Source organism: Eubalaena glacialis, chromosome 12 (assembly GCF_028564815.1).
Source record: "Eubalaena glacialis isolate mEubGla1 chromosome 12, mEubGla1.1.hap2.+ XY, whole genome shotgun sequence".
Lineage (NCBI taxonomy): Eukaryota > Metazoa > Chordata > Mammalia > Artiodactyla > Balaenidae > Eubalaena > Eubalaena glacialis.
In genome coordinates, this window is record NC_083727.1 from 37355499 (window position 1) to 37372759 (window position 17261).

The 17261-nt window shown below is 39.0% G+C and overlaps 1 protein-coding gene across 3 annotated transcripts in view; it reads right to left on the minus strand.

The window, feature by feature from the left end:
* Positions 1-3631: 3631 nt before the first annotated feature.
* TPD52L1 (TPD52 like 1) overlaps positions 3632-17261 on the minus strand; it is a 98174-nt gene continuing 84544 nt past the window's right edge. Inside the window, exons 5-6 of one of the 3 annotated variants that reach the window (XM_061206885.1) lie at positions 8899-8959; positions 3632-4235 (exon numbers count right to left, since the gene is read on the minus strand). In XM_061206885.1, coding sequence (XP_061062868.1) covers positions 4107-4235; positions 8899-8959 — 190 coding nt within the window. In that variant the 3' untranslated portion in view covers positions 3632-4106. Of the gene's footprint in view, positions 4279-8898; positions 8960-17261 lie in introns of all 3 variants that reach the window. The other 2 variants (XM_061206886.1, XM_061206887.1) reach the window with 2 other exon arrangements.

Below are 17261 nucleotides of genomic sequence, written 5' to 3' on the forward strand. Positions count from 1 at the left end.
AGGACAAAACGAAGATCAATAAAAGAAGATAGCTATTGCATTCACCAGCCAGTGTCTACAAATAGTTAAGCATTATCAATCTAATGTTTTTTTTCTTCTTAGATACCTGTGCTACTTGTCTGGAATTGGTCTTCTGAATAACAAACCCTAGAACTATGTTGCCGAGTAAATAATTATTCTTGGGTTGAACTGTTGGTTCGCAGACTGGCTCCTCTACACGGACGGCAAGGAGAGACTGCAGAAGAGGCAGCCACTCCAGATTAGTAGGTGGCCAGTTCATAAGCAAGGCAACTTACATATGCAGCTTGTCTGAGGCAGCCTCAAGACAAGATCTCTGCACTCGCCTGTCAGAATCTTGAGTTTATATAGAAGCTTTAACTGGCTTCAGTCAGTCATGTGTACCATCCAGATGGTCTCAACCATTACTGTCTCAAGGCAGCATCCTTGAAACAGCTCCTAGTGTGGGAATGGTAGGTGGAACACACATTACACGCACAGGGTTGGGGGTGAGGAGCCTCCGATTGCCTGGGTCCAGCTCTCTGGTCAGCTGGTGGTCACATCCTCCTGATGACCTCCTCCAGCATGAACTCAACAAAAAACGAATTCCTTGTTACCTCTTAGGAATGAGGAAGAGACTACCCCGCACTCAAAAAGAGGAGCAGCTGGAAGGGTTGGTCTGCAGGGGGTACCTCAGGCTAGTTCTCCCTGCCTGGTCCCTGGAGATGATCCGGGTCGGGTGGAGGTGGGGGTGGTTCTATCTCCAAAACAATTCCTTGTTTTCCCATTGTTTGTGGGCTACCATTTCCCTAGCTCTTAGGTAATTCTCAAAGCCCTTATATTTGACAAATACTAATTCTAACAGAATGGCCAACCTGTTCATCTTAAAGTCTTGTAACATATGCTCTGGGATAAATGACTAACGAAGTGCCTTGGGAAGAGAATCCTCTGTACCCTGCATTTTTATTTAAGTAACTTGCCAGTCTTTATAGACAAAGTGAGATTGGGGATGATTTCTGTGGGAGATTTAGGATTATGTTATTTGTGGTTTGCCTTGATATATATACTCTTTATGGTAGAAACTGAAAGTCAAGTAGAAATAAAATAGAATAAAGAACTTTACCATTCTTAAATAAAGATTATCAAAAATAACCATAAGATTTTGCCAAATATAGTTTGAAATTATATTTGAATGCCAGGTTTGAAGAAGTTGCTTTACATGTCATATTTAAATCACTTTTTAACCTTATCACCACCTTCCTTTATTGTACCCATCCACACTCCAATTTAATAAAAAGTGAGAGGAGAGGCTTGGGGTTAAAGTTCACAACCTTATGCACCATTTTACAGTGAAGTTCAACAACTTTCAAGCTGATGGGTAATTTTGGAACTATGCACTGTGGCAGAAGAGCCGCTTAGTTTCCCAGAGTTCTCTTCACATTGACCACTGTGAGTGGCATGGCTTATCAGGACAGTTTGTTCTGTTGTCTACGGTTCAAGAGCAGATTTATAAGAAAATGTGTAATTTAGGGAAAGATACAGATTGCTTTGCTGACATGACCTACCAATTGTCATAGTCTATGAGATATGAGTTTAAGATAAATTTGCAGTGTAAATTTCTGAATATTTTCCATCAAAGCAACAGGATTTAAAAAGTAATGAATGGTTAAATTACAGAATGGCTTACTTAAAAAAAAAAAACAGTTTATTTTGTAATCACAATTCACGTTGGAATTTTCAATTATTGAGATGCATTTTTGGTATCATACATGTTGTGGCATTTCGTATACTTGGCTGACCTGACCTGAAGTCGTTTTGATTTGTTAGCAAAAGGCTATGTCCATTGTGTGCAAATACTGTTCAGTACTTGTGGAACACTTTAAACTACTGCATGTGAACTAAGCCCAGCTGGACAAAATAGGGCAACTCAGCGGCCAGTCAAGTTGGGACATACTTGCCCGTGCAAAGTCAGGGAGACACGAGCAGCTCCTGAGTGATTCAGCAGGGAGAAGATGAGACCTACCAGCCAACAACTGATTTAATTATTCTACTCACACATCTCATGACAAAATGAAAAAAGATATGTCATGGCCATTATATCACTCCCAGATCAGAGGGAATAATTTTAATTAAAAACAAACTTTTCAATTAATAGAGGTGATGTGAATATAGTTTTTACAAAACTGATGAAATTAGAATTTTTGAAGAATGGTTTAAAATAAACAGCTAGGGACTTTCCTGGTGGTCTAGTGGTTAAGACTCCGTGCTCCCAATGCAGGGGACCCGGGTTCGATCCCTGGTCAGGGAACTAGATTCTGCATGCTGCAACTAAGACCCGGCGCAGCCAAAAAAAATTAAATAAATAAAATAAACAGATAAAATATATTTTATTTTATTTTATTTTAGCTTTGAGGCATTAACACTAATTTTCTTGATTATTTTTCTACCTAATTTTAATACTGTGTTTTCAGACTGTAGGGTTGAGACTATTGTGTGCAGAAATGGGTTGGTGAATGAAAATATGTTTATAGCAACATAACTGCATTTTCTAATACAATGCAGCGTGCTGAATGCAATCAAAAAGAAGGTGGCAGTGAGTTTACAAAAGGTGACCAGGCAACTGCAGATTGGTCACAGAGAGACCGAGGACACGCTGAAGCAGGGGGTGAGCAACACAGTCACAAGCCAGCTGGACAGGGTTTGGCTTCAACCAGCAGGCTGGGAGGATAAATTAGGGAGAATGCCAGCGCTCCTACTGGCAGGGCTCCTTTGTCCACTCTGGTTCAAGTTTATAGCCCCACACCTATTGCTCCTGAGATTTCAGGCCTCAGAGATTATGTGGCCCTGAACCAGTTCGATTTTCAGTTAGGTGTATGGATTGTCCTGCTCCATTAACTTCAATGGAAATTTTTAGGTTGGTCTTATTTCACTATTTACATATATCCACTTCTATTTAATAATAAGTTAAAAAATGAACAATGAACATACTATCTATCTATATTATGTATATTATATGGATTATATATTATTTATATATAATATATAGTTATATATATTGCTTATTTAAATTGTGAATTTTTAGTTGGTAGGTCTATTCTACATTCTACAGTGTATATTAAAAAAATGTAGCTATAGGATGCTACTAACAACAAATGCTACCTTCTACCTAATAACAAATGTATGTTCCCATTTAGAAGAAAAAAGAAGCATATGATGTGGAAGGTAAACAGTACTGCAGAAATCTGATTGTACTGATTGATGCTTTTTTCATTCATGTGAGCAATTTGCAAACTGGAAACAGTTGCAGAGCTCTGCTTCTCCCATTTTCTAGCAATTCCCTTTTCAGCTATCTCTTGCCTACTTAACTCAGTAGTTACCAAGTTAACTACTACTCTAGGTAGAGAGAATTTTAGAATCGTAGATTGTTTCAGCATCCTAAGGTAGCTGAGGTTATAATTATTTACATATCCTCTCTCATATTTTCCAAATTAGCAGAAGTTGATTTAAAATAGCATCTGCAGAATTATACCTACCACCTTTCAAGGTCATCAACAAAACTGAAACGTAAAGAAATTAAGAATTCAAAGTCGTCATTAAAATCAATTATTTTAATTGCTTAAATAAACATAAGGAATTAAAGTAGGCGAGGGAGATCGGAAGCAGTTTGATGAAATTCTCAGTGTCATCCCATTCACTGCTAGAGACGGTCAGAAAGAGCTCCATCCTGTGGACAGAACTGAAAGGGGGCACTGAGCCTTCAAAGACATGCACTTCGTACAGGAGTCCAAGCAAAAATCAAAGCAAATAATTAATAGCTACATGTTTGGAAAATATGTTGACGTACACAAAAAACAAGAGTCGTGACCAACTGTGTACCTGCTGAAGCCGACATTTTAAAAGATGACAATCTATGAATACTAAAGTGTGATGGTCACGTGGTCCATCATCAACACAAATTCAAGTGGAAATCATTTAATTAAACTTTCAGGAGAAGCCATTTGAAGAACAAGGTCAAGGCCTAGGTCTTCCAGTGGGATTCTGGTCTTCAAATCCGGATGCGCGCGGGCAGGGCAGGGTCCCTGGAGGCGGCTGCGGGCGCGGGCGGGGCCCTAGCACTGCAGCTCCTCCCCCTCGGCCCGCCGGGGACCGCCTGCCGAGCTCTGCGCGCTGGCTTGGGCCGTGGAGCTCAGCACCTCCTCGAAGCTGCCTCCGCCGTGGTTCGTCCCGCCTACTTTCGTCTGAAACGGGTTGAGACGCACACAGGCAGTTATTTCGTTATTTCTGTAATTTAAAAAATAAGATCGATTGCTTTCAAGTTCACAAATATACTTGTTTTCTTGAAGGGGGATGCAAAGGATGTAGAGAAGTTAGTTTCCTTTAGAAGGGGGCTACGATATCATTCATATTTGGGTTCTGCGACTGGACTCGAAACTTTAATTTGTACAGATTTAGCGACCCTCTCTTTGTCTCTTCTACATCTAAAATTCTCAGTCCCTTCAGGGGCATATGCAGATCTGTGGATTTGCACCATCTACTCACTCACCCAGAGAACCGATTTAATCAAATGGAATTGGATATTAGATAAATTCCCCCAATGTCACAAATGTGTGAATGCCTTTTAGTGACTCCAGCTTGAGTTTTCCATTTGGGATTTAGCAAGGCAATCTGGATTTCTGAAAAATGTCTCTTGAAAAGCAGAGCGGCTCAATGGAACATGATTTCTGGTTTCTAATACTTTGAGAGTTGGAGATGAATCATGGCTTAAGCACTGCTCCTCTCACGTCTTTCCAGGCAGTTGTCTTTATAGGAGGAATATACCTTAAAATGCAAAGTTATATGCTTCACGAGGCTCTCTTTTTGTGTACTTGTTATTGGCTAATAAGAATATAGTCAGGAAGAAATCAATTTATAATTAAGAAATATGGTTAAGTATTTTGAAAAATTCCTTATTATAAGGTCTCTCAAAAGAATATTTAATGGTCCAAAATGCTTAATGCAAGTCTTGTTAATGGCCACATCGGCCTTCCTTTAACCATTAACAATATGGAAAAATACTTTGAAGAAAAGAAAGGTATGGAATAGGAGATGTTGCTCTTCCCAAAATGCTGTCTACACCTCACTGTCACTTATGATCACTCACAAGGACATAAACCACACTGGGAAATGTACCTGCCAATTGCCTGGCCTGCCCTTTTAAAACCTTAACCAGGATTTAAAAGCAGTTCAGTCATCGCAAATCACACACAAACTCTTCTCCCATTGTCACTAAAATCCCTCTCTGCCTCTATAAATTCAGTTACTAAGTTGAATTTTTCCACTCTGCTTGGGATTGGAAAACTCATTCTGGAAAGTGACAGATTATAAATATTTTAGGCTTGGAAACCACATCGTCTCTGTCACAAATACTCAAATCAGCCATTGTAGAAAGCAGCCAAGATAATACATAAGTGAATGAGCATGGCTGTGTTCCATAAAGGCTGTATGAATGGACACTGAAATGTGAATTTCGTGTAATTTAATTTTCAAATCACAAAATATTGTTCTTCCTTTGATTTTTTTTAACCATTAAAAAAAAGTGAAAACCATTCTTAGCATACAGACTGCTCAAAAATAGGCAACCAGCTCAGTCTGGCCCATAAACCTTAGTTTGCAGACCTCAGGGACAGAGCACTGATTCCTCCTCCACTCTGTGTTATCTTAGCACTGGGAAGAAGCAAGGGGGTTGGTTTCAACTATCTGATTGTTCACTATGGTTATTTCTTTTCTGAGAGAGGCAAGATTAATTCAATGTAATTAACTCTATTAATAGTTCCCATCCTCCTCTTTAGTCGCATTCTCTTTAGCAACAGAAGTCACACACAGTGTTGAAATCAGGTGAATACCAATTACTGATGTTTTCTTCTCGGCTTTGTTTTGTTCTTCTCTTCTAGTTCTTGATTTCTCAAATCAAAATAGAAAAATAAAGAAGGAGGAAACCACTTGGAAATAAAGCAGTTTGGCCAAGAAAGGAGTGGACTAAAGGGGTTTCCTAACCATGTGGGTTTAATAACCACACACTACAATACTTTAGCCAAGGACCTGCTTAAGCAGAGACGTGAACAATAAGCTTTTCCCGGACCCTTCCCTTCAAAATGGTTTTTCATCCAAGAAGTTGTCACTGTGTCCCCAACATTATAATTGCTCTTTGCAAAAAAATTTTATTTGAATTACTGAACTGGGCTTCCTGATCTTTCATAATAAAAATATCCGGTTGAAAGGACACAAAGAAACAGTTAAGTATATCTTATCTTTTTTTATGGTTTTAATTCAGGCCATACAATGTGCTCACCAAAAAGTAGGGGCACTAAAAATATGTTCTGCTTGACATGGGTGCAGAACGGTCGGAGGGGATGTAGTTGCTCATGATTCACTGGAACATAGTAGAACATTCCAAATATGGTTTCATAGGAGCTGATTCTGGGTCTGTTTTCTGTTTGCTTGTTTTAGATGAAATAGAAATTGTGCTTATTGAGTGTACAGGTGACACCAGCCAAGATGTCAAGTAATACATTGATGTATTACAAGGATGTAGGCAGAAAGGACTAAATTTTATATGATTTTGATGAATTGGCAAGTTTTTCATGGAAAATCAAACTATCTACACAATTGGGTATAAAATAAGAACGATCCATTGGGTGCAAATGCCAGATGGTGTGACAGATTGTGTGAGAAGATGGCAGGAACGGACCTCACTTCACAGCAGAACATTATTTTTAATAGAACACAAATATGAACACGATTCCCTTTAAGTGGTGTTTGAAAAATCAAGCTTAAAGCAGGATGTGTGAGTGGAAATACAGCATATAGACCTGCAAGGAATTTCACTCATCTGTACTGATTCATGGGTCATTCCCTCAGCAGGAAATAACCTCAGGATTGAAAAGTTACAGAAGTTTTGGAGAAGATTCAGAACACGAAAGAAAACTATGCAGAAAATAAACTATACACAGAAGGTTTAAACATCTATTGTTTAGTCTGGAGGGAAAAAAAGGAATGAGAACTTTGTAATTATTGAGGAAGTGGGAGGTTTGACACACAGCATGATTATTAGCTATTCTCCCCTTGCCTGTGTGGGCAGAGAAAGAGAAACTAGGCATTGGGTGTGACCCAGGCGGTGGGTGGGCTGTGAGTCTTGTTAAACCCATGGACAATCATGCAGACATAGAATTTGCTTTCAGGAGGTCTTGACACAGGCTAGTATCCAGTTGGCTGAGTTAGTTTTGTGCATGTCTGAGGAAGGCGGCAGGCTCTGTACCTTCCATCCAGATGCGGTGAGAAAAGTGAGAGGCTGACAGTGTGGATTAGACACTTAAATCATATATAAACTGTGAGCTAACCAGAGTTTCCTAAAAGCAAATGAAAACAGGTTGTTCTTTATTCTTCTTTTGCTTCTTCATACCTCCTTCTTCTAAAGGAAACCTAAAAAGTACAACTTCTCCTATGTCAGAACTTGACAACAGAATCCATCCTTCTTGGATTGTCTAAGGCTGAGAACCGAATGTTGAGAAATTAACTCCTGGGGTTTTTGGAATCTTTTGTTTTGAAACTAGATATTCTGGCATGAGAAATGTCTGTGACACTGCAGGTCTCTACCCATAAAAAGTTTTTCCTACAAACAGCGGCAATTTAATGGCTCCTCCGGGTCCCTAAACACTCAATAAACGATAACGTTGACAGGCAGAGCAGTAAAACTGCACAACTAGAGACTGCTGGTAAATGAAATCAATGAAAGCATGGTAAATGTTGAGGAATAATTTCATTCTTGAGCCTTAAACACCTTATCGCAGGTCTGGAAAAGAGAAGACTATGTGAAAGCCTCTTCTAAGGGGAAAGACCCTCCAGGTCAAAATCAATAAGAGCATCTAAGACCTCGACTAAGGAATAACTTATACCCTCACAGACTCTCATCTGGCAGCACATGTGAGAGTCGTATGATTCAGAAGCAGCTGGGTAATCAGCATGAGCCTATATGTGCTTTTGATCTGATTAAAGATCACACATATTCTTAATTTTCCCAGTAATAGGGAAATACAGAAATGGATTGTATGTAAAATAGTGATAATGATATCAAGATGTAATTAAGTTTAGGTGGTATCTTTAAAAAATCTTAGTAGTATCAATGACTTTTCGTGTTTTAAACGTTCTATACATTTAGGACTAGACTGATTTTACTTTTGCTCTTTTATCCTCTGTACATTAACTTATCTATGCCCAAACAATAAATTCAATGAATTTTTTTTTTAGCACCTACTATAGAACAGGCATATTTTCAGTTTATACCCAGGGAACAAATGCACTATTACAAAATAATGCATTTTGTGATTCAGCTTTATTTTCCCTCCATGATACCCATGCTGTGCTGTGCTCAGTACGTGAGTGGAGTAGGCAAGTGGTGTTGATGGGCGGTGGATGGCAGGATAGCACATGGAGGCAAGTTCATTTCTACTGGTCCATGTCCAAACCAGAGGAGCTCTGAGCTGTTACTGAACTTTCACTTACACTCTAATTTCAGAGTTCACAGATCCTTTGTCCTATCCACAGTCATCTATCACATATCTGCTTCTTGGGGGATAGCATTAAGAGTTCTAACCAGTGAACAGATCAACACAAATCCCAATTCGCTTTCATGAACAGTTCACTTTTGAATGATTTATTTATATAAACAACTTGGTATGGCTACAGTAACACTATTCAATATTGGTTTTCTTTATAGATTTATATGTGAAGAAAAGTGACTCTGTGCACCGCTGCCTTCTTGGCTGCATCAAATGCTGGTAGCCCCGCCTTTGGAGCCAACGGCAGCAATGACTAAGCTGTCCTGATTCAATGAACCCAGCGACACAAAATTCACTTCATCTGTACCTTAAGGCTTGTGACAGTTGTCTCAACCCTCTCCTCAAATGATTTGAAAGTAGGAGAATTCCTAAAATAACAAAAAAAAGAGAGGTCAGCTCTGAAGACCTAGCTGTCTTAGCAATCGTGCTGTGCTGCCTAGTTTCTGCTCTTACTTGCAAACATCTCCTCTGCACCGGAGCTAGTTGCCGGCTTGCCACCTACACCAACCATGTTTTAAAATTTATTTCACTTCTGCTAGGTTAGATCCAGAAACCATAACCCGACATGGAATTTTTCTAAGTAAAATAGATAACTATAGAATAGATAATATAGCATTTGGCAAGGATACAACTGTAATAATTCCATGGTGCACCGTAAATCATTTCCAACGAGTCAAAGGAGTGATAGCTTAATTTTTCATTTACTAATTAATTGTTTCTATCATAACACTCTTTTTCCCAGCTCAGTTATTTTATAACAAATAGAAAGTCTATCTGAAGAACGTCACATTCGAGTTTTCCCACTTGGAATTTTAAAAGCCATTTATCTTAGTGAATGTGAGACAAGACAGAAATAGCTAAAGGAAAAAAAAGGTTCAGATGTTTTCAAACTTTAAAGTTTTAAAACTAAGCATTTTCTCAGCATCCAGGAAGCAGTGTTTCTGTAAGTCAGTGTGTTCATTATTTTAGGTTGAAATATACTCACTACGTTTAATGCTTGATCAAAATGGTGCTATTAGCACGTGTTATATTTCCTCCCAAAGAAGATACACTTACTTGTTCTTACCAGACAGAACCTTTGCTGTCTATCGACAATTTATTTGTGACTCATTCATTGTGTTAAATAATCTACATACCATCTTGTAACTTTAAGATTTAGATCTTTCATTTGGTGCTTTTTGGTTTCCTATACTGGATTTGACCACATGACATTATGACTTAATGACATCATTACCATTAAAAATGATATCACCAAGTCCAACTAAGGAAACAGGAACTGAATTAAAAATGTGTCTTAAATCTTGTGTTCATGTTGGCTTTCAGCAACAACTGCCATCATTTTCAGGTCAAAAAATTCAACTGAATGTTACTATACTTGATAAGCCACTTGCTATTCTCTCTTGAGTGCAGAAGAAATAAAATAAGAGGAATGGCCTAAAGAAACTTCATAAGGGTGAATGGTTATAAAATATGGGCTTCATTGTATGGTGTGGGCTGTAGCATGGCTCTAATACTATCAAGAGGAAACTAATGTAGAGGATATGTTTTTGAATGAATTTGGCTTCATCAGGGATTGTCTCCCAAGACTCTGATGCTCCAGATGGTCACAAATGCATTTGCATCCAGGCTGTATGAAGTAACAGTGGTGAGTTCAGAGGGCCCAAGCATGGCATCACACCTTGTATATGACTCAAACATGAGTTGAATTCCTGTGAGTAATCCTCCACCGTACCTGTCTCATGATGAAATATTAGTGAAATTACATAAGAATGATTCAAAAGTGTACACTTATTAGCACTTTACTTCCACTGCATGTTTTATTTGGCCAAGCTGGTCACATGACTAACTACCTGTCATCCATCAGTTGCACAGGACCACAGTGGGCAGACAGTTCAGCCTAATGGTTCATGGTTTATGTTAGTTGAGCAAAATCTTTTTTTTTTTTTTAAGTTAATTTCAGGCAAGCTCACGAGGAATACATTTGACCCATAAGTCACTATAAGTCACTAGATGAATTCCTGGTTCACAGAGGAAAATCATATTAATTTTTTTTTTTAAGGCTTTTTTGGACACCCAGACTTAAAATTTAACAAGTAAAGAAGCTCAGAGCTGCAGGCTGCACTGCTCAATTCTGGTGTTCTTATTCTAGGGGGAGCAAGTCATTCAAATATGGACTAAGCCATCTTGAATCTATGCTCTCTACTTACCACCAAATTAGGGAAATCAAACGCTGTGGTTAAACTTCCCAAGTAACCACATAACCCCAGTGTAGAAGAGACATCATCAGATATAATAAAACAGACATTCCTCTAATCAAATTACACTAGAGTACATGCTGGGGAATAGGGAAAAACTATTTATTCAGATTTAATCATGTCATACACAACTACAAACTTGTAGCACTGCAAATAACCCTGGAAAGAATTTGGCTTCAGTGGGCTCAAACTATTTAGAGTAACTGAACTCCCTCTAGAATGTATTCACACCACAATATATAATATAAAGCAGGAAGAAGAGGCACAGTTCTGACTGAAGTGAAATTACAGGCAGTTCTGACTGAAGTGACGGAGGGTCCCAGAGACTAGATCCCCTCCCACTGAGACCCAACCAGGGCAGCCCAAGGAAGCACTAGGGCTCCTGGAAGCACCAAGGGAAGAGCAGTAAATCTGGTTCTAGCCTCTTATTTTTAAGCATGATGAAACTGCTATCACTGAGGTGACCTTCCCAAGGCTGCCAAGTTCACCCCTAGCAGAACTGGACTACAGCCAACACCTTCTGATTCCCAATCTAACATTCACTCCTCTATACTCATTACTATTATTTTGATTTTATCTGATTGTATCACTAAGTCACCCCAACTGGAAGTGAGAGGAACCTCTTTCTCAGGAGTTTTCATCTCACCAGTAATTTTAATGACATTTTTATTGTTCAACAGACTCTTTGCCTTAATATATCCCTTAAAAAATCCTAATGATATCCTTTCTAGAACTGTAGCCCTCTTTGGCTCCTACCTTTTCCTTTAAACTTTCTGCCAGCCTTGCATTTAATTCTGTGGGAATAAAAGCATTTCCACCTTTGCAAGTGTGCTTGGAATGTTTCAGGCCCTGTACTGCGTGCTTTACACAGGTTACACATCTCACAACAGCCATGTGAGGTAGGTCTTATTTATTCCAGTATACGGATAAGAGAATAGAGATAGAGATAGGTAAATAACTTGTCTCAGGTCACACAAATCAAGAGTGGCTGGATTTAAACCAGTGTGTCTGGTCAATAGCCCAAGCCCATTACACCTACAATACTTCTACAGGATCGTCAGCCTTTTTTTCTGAGGGCCCTCAGAAAAGAGCATAAGATAGGTCATGGCATTTCCCTTTATATCAAGAAGGAAAAACCCCACAAAGTATCAATAAAATAACACTTCATACACATTCTGCATTGATATTATGTAAAATAATTTACACAGATTACCTCATAGCAGGCATACTTATGGAATGGCGAATGGAGTAGCTTCAGGGCAAAAGCAGATTAAAGGGAAAAAAGAAAAAGAAAGAAAAAAGAAGATAGCACAATATAAGTACATGAGAAACTCCCTATTCACGGTTTCAAAACAGCTATTTCAACTATTTGAAGTGCTCCCTGCACACCCCACCAAGATGAGATTTGTTTTTGTTGGGTAGGATGGGCCACAGTCACTTCCAAAGGGATAAGGAGACCAGGTGGCCCATGGCTGCATATTATTTCACTTCCTGTAGGTTCCCTGTAGGCCAGGGAGGACAGGAGGAGACTGTCCGGTTTGCCCCAGGTCAGCCCAACAGCCGGTGGACATGCTCTCCTGGCCCAGCTCCCTTCTCCTGTTCAGGAGGACAGTAAGGGGCAAGGGGCAGTGCCCAGCACATACAGCCAGGCAGCTAAAAGCTAATCAATCATTCCATTGTAGAGAAGCACTCCAGAGGACTGTATGTACTTAACATGAGTCAACCAAGGAAACACATGCCAGGTAAACGCAATTCACACAGTCCAACATGGTGGCAGGACTTCTGCATCCATCCCAGGACATCTGGTACAAAGATCAACTTTTCTGAGAGCTCTTAAGATCATCACCTTCTCACCCCGTTGATCCTACAGCGGCTAACTCGTCTTCCCTCTGATCGACTGCCTGTTATTTCTATGTGAGTTCCACTCAGAAATCAGGCTGCAGGAAGGGAGGAAGCAAAATGGGGTCCATGTTCCTAGGCTAGCATGCCCTCGCCCAATTTCCACCACAGTCCTGGCCTTCTCTTCTCCCAGGAAGCTAACAGGTAGGGGATCAGACTCATCACCTTCCCCAACAATATCCACTGAGGTCATCAGTAGGCGCGGCACTTTACTAGAACTCAGAAAGAAAAGGACAAAGAAGTGCAGGGGAACCTTACAGTCTTACCCTAGACACTCCATTTAGAAATCATAGGCAAATATTTCCTCATAAGTTACATTTAAAAAAGAATTACTAAAAGAACTTCACCAGCATTATAAATTATTCATCTCTTTAAATACAGGTAGTTTTCTTAAGAAAAAAAATTTTTTTAAGGTATGTAATAAGATTCTACCTAAAAGGAGGCTTAATTCAGAGACCGGGGACTGACAGTTGCACACTTGCTAACATCTGAGCTCTTCCGGCGGCCTTTCTCCTCTTCAACTTCAGAAGGTACAGAAAGTTGAAGGTAAATCATCTGCCTAAGTAACAGTTACTAGGAATTCAGAAAAACACGACAATCTAGAGGAAAAAACTCCTGTTTCTCGACTTCACTCTCTGAAAGTTTCGTAAACATACGCAACTCGCAATTGCCACTTTCCTCTTCTTCTTTGCATTCTAAGGACCTCTGCCAGTGTAAGAAGGCATGATGCAGAAAAGAGATTCCTGAGGGATGGCTCAGCAAGTGAAAGTCGTGTAAATGATTCAGAAGTGAGATACACAGGGGCTGAAATAGATTCAAATGCATTAGGTGCCCTATACTCTGTAACTCTCCCTGGTGGTGAACACTCTCAGGAACAGAGACGTGGTCTTTGGCTGAAGCGCACCCACAGTGGGGCTCTGGGGAGGAAGGGAGCTGCTAGGCAGCCGGCAGGGCCCTGGGGGCAGCGCTTACCCGATGGAGTGAGACCTGCAGCCGGAGCAGCACAGGAGAGAAGAACAGGAGCAGGGTTAGTACATCAGGACGCAAGGAAGCGGCCTCGCTGCCCGCTGTCCCCTCTTTCAAGAGCCCCAAGGAAAAGATGAGGGGGCCCCGTTTGTTACTCTTCTTGAGTACACTGACTTTTTAATGTCTTCACAATTACTTTACCAACCTATGGTACGTGTGCTTCTCACTATTTTTCTCATGGATATATAGAGGTGGCTGGATGCTCTAATAAAGTTACATGCCTCCTCCAAAGATTTCCTCTCCACTAGATCACACACAGTTTGAACAGATTCACCAAGAAGTCCCAAGAAGATGGCAACATTATTAATATAAAAGTGATTCTAATAGCTTGCATTTCTTCAGAGTACTTTCATAAATGTGACCTTATTTTAACTTCGGAGAAAAGTCTAGTTAGGTAGCTATTAACCACGTTACCTGACAGGTGGAGAAGGAGGCAGAGCAATTCCGTGACCAGGCTAAGGGGCCTTCACTTAGTAGCAATCAGGAGAAAATGAGAACCTTAGCTCAGGAAATATTATTTATTTTTATAAAACATCTAAATTAAATCCTAACATAGCGCTTTTCATCCAGTTATTAAAAGGCCCATATTCTAGGTTTTCAAAACCTGTAAGCATTAACTTTTAATTATTTTAAAGAAAAACTGAGAAGGGATTCCCTGGAGGTCCAGTGGTTAGGACTCTGAGCTCTCACTGCCAAGGGCCCGAGTTCGATCCCTGTTCGGGGAACTAGAATCCCATAAGCCTCGCGGTGCAGCCAACAACAACAACAACAAAAACAACAACAAAAAAACCCCACAAAACTGAGAGGTACTGTTTTTCTTCTCAGGTATCTGAATTTTTCTGGCACTCTTTTTGAAGAAGTTCAGAAATTTGTTCCCAGAATTCACAAAAGAATTTTATGGTATAGCTAACAAAATATAAAATAATATGATACTTTCAAACTGAAAAGGGGTTCAAAGTAAAATGCCTGTGATAAAATTTTAAAATTTCCCCACTATCATTTTATAAATTGGCAAATTAATTTGAACGAAAAATTTAAAACTTACTAATTGTTCTCTTTTGAGAATCGTTATTATATTAAACTTAAGTACTTTTCAGATATGACTTTTACATATATTACTTGTTCTAGTATAAAAGTAACAATTCTTTGTAAAACTTTTTGCTTTCACAGGGAGTTATCCTCATTTATTTCAAATGTTAGATATCATAGTTTGAGAAAAATATAGGCCTGAAAATATAGGTCTACAAAATATTACAGGCCCATATTTGAATGTGGACTACATTTCCCAATATTTTTAGCCACAGTTTTTAATGGAAGTTTTGTATCCTCTACACAGAGCAATAGTTAATGAAAAGTTTGGAACTCCTGGGAAACAGGTTATCCATTATGCTAAAACAAAGCCACATTGAAACAGGAGGAAAGGCAGTCAACACAACCTTGATATTATGCCCAGTTCATGTAGGAACATGAGTAGGTCAACATGCTGCACGTGTGAAACATGGTCTTCTTTCTTTACAACTTATAAAACACACTGCACTCCTGTTCACCGACTCTCCCTAATTTCCGTCCTGTGGGGTCACCTTGTAACTGAGACAGTCACTTAGTAAAGGTAAAAACTGGCATTTATTGAGTGCTTAATACATAGCAGGCTCTCTTTTGCTACTTGTATAATAAACTGAAGATGTTGTTACTCTTATCCCCATTTATAACTGAGAACAGCCACAGATTCCTAGACGCCACCCAAGACCTACTGAGGTGTGCAATCTTGGAGAGAGAGGTGGAATCTGAGAATATGCATTTATCAAGCTTCAGAGGTGTCTGTAAGGTCTGCTACCGTTAGAGAAACACTATTCTAGTCGGCAGTATTATGCCACCGAATCCCAGTGTTCAAGTGAAATGTTTCAACTAAGTATGTGGAGAACAAACTTTATAAACATGACAAAATATATTTTCGTGGATATAACTGGTGATAAGGTCTTTTCTGTTTTAAGGAATTATTTAATTAGTTTAGATAAATGTTTTAATGCCATTGAAATGACTGCAAGTTTTTATATAATAAAGTTAGGGTTAATTCATAATCCAGAATATTTACCGTTCATCACACACTGCCTCTGAAGAATTTTAACTGCTTTTTGTTATTGCTTTATTAGCAAAAATGAAGATAAAGCAATGTACTCAGATTCATGCACATGTACTTACTTAACTCTAGCCTCATGAATGCCAAGTTGTTAAGATGATGCATGAATATTGGGCACAATCCAGTAATTTTTGACGTCAAAAAATAACTTAAACACAAAGATATAAATATTTGCCTCTAGGTATCAAAGCTGCAGGGTAACAAAGAAAGCAATAGTTTAAGAATCCAGTAAAATAATACACACATATTTTTTAAAAAGAAGAAATATAAAATGTACTTGAGAAGTTTTTAAAAAGTGAATTTGATTTCTAGAGAGAAAAACGACATTGATTTATAAAGAAAAATCTCCTAAGCATATCAGCCAAATTCAAAATAAACTATGATAGGTATTTAAACAAGCAAAAAAAATGAGTAACAACTCTATGTAAGATAACTTCCTAGTACATAATATGAAAAATAAAAATGGTCAATACTACATTGTTTTTCTGGTGCCTGTAGTGAGGTCATTTGGTTCTCAGTTCAAAATCTTGATATTCACCCTAATTTTATATAACAAATACTGAAAATAACCAAAATGAGCAAAGGGACTGGTTTAAAAATTTTGCTACAGCTATGCACTGGAAGATAATACAGCCATTAAAAATGAAGATGTAAGGACTTCTCTGGTGGTGCTGTGGTTTGGAGTCCGCCTGCCAATGCAGGGGACACGGGTTCGATCCCTGCTCCGGGAGGATCCCACGTGCCGCGGAGCAACTGGGCCCATGAGCCACAACTACTGAGCCTTTGAGCCTCGAGCCCATGCTCTGCAGCGGGAGAGGCCACCGCAATGAGAAGCCTGCGCACCGCAACGAGAAGTGGCCCCTGCTCTCTGCAACTAGAGAAGGCCTGCGCGCAGTAACGAAGACCCAATGCAGAAAAAATAGATAAATAATTTTTTTATAAATGAAGATGTAATAAACATTTATTAACATATTCGCAATATATTGCTAAAGTAAAGAAAGAATACTACCAGGAGCATACACTATATGGTAGCTTTTTAGAATAAAAGAATAAATATCTATGCATTTAGCATAGAAAAAATACATGTACTAGTTGGAATATATACAAAAATGTAACCAAGAATAGTTTATCAGAGAATATTCCACTGAAGGCATATTTTAACTTATTGTTTAAATCACAGTGATTAAAATTCAGTGTGTGCTGCATTCTTATGAAATCTCTCCTTATTACTGGTGATTAAAGGCACCCTCTATCTTCTATTTCTACTAGGTCGGGTCCTAGTGGAAAGGGCATCTCTGGGACCAGGCCCACTAAGCTGATCTTCAGGCAGAAAATGTCCCAATATAAAAATGT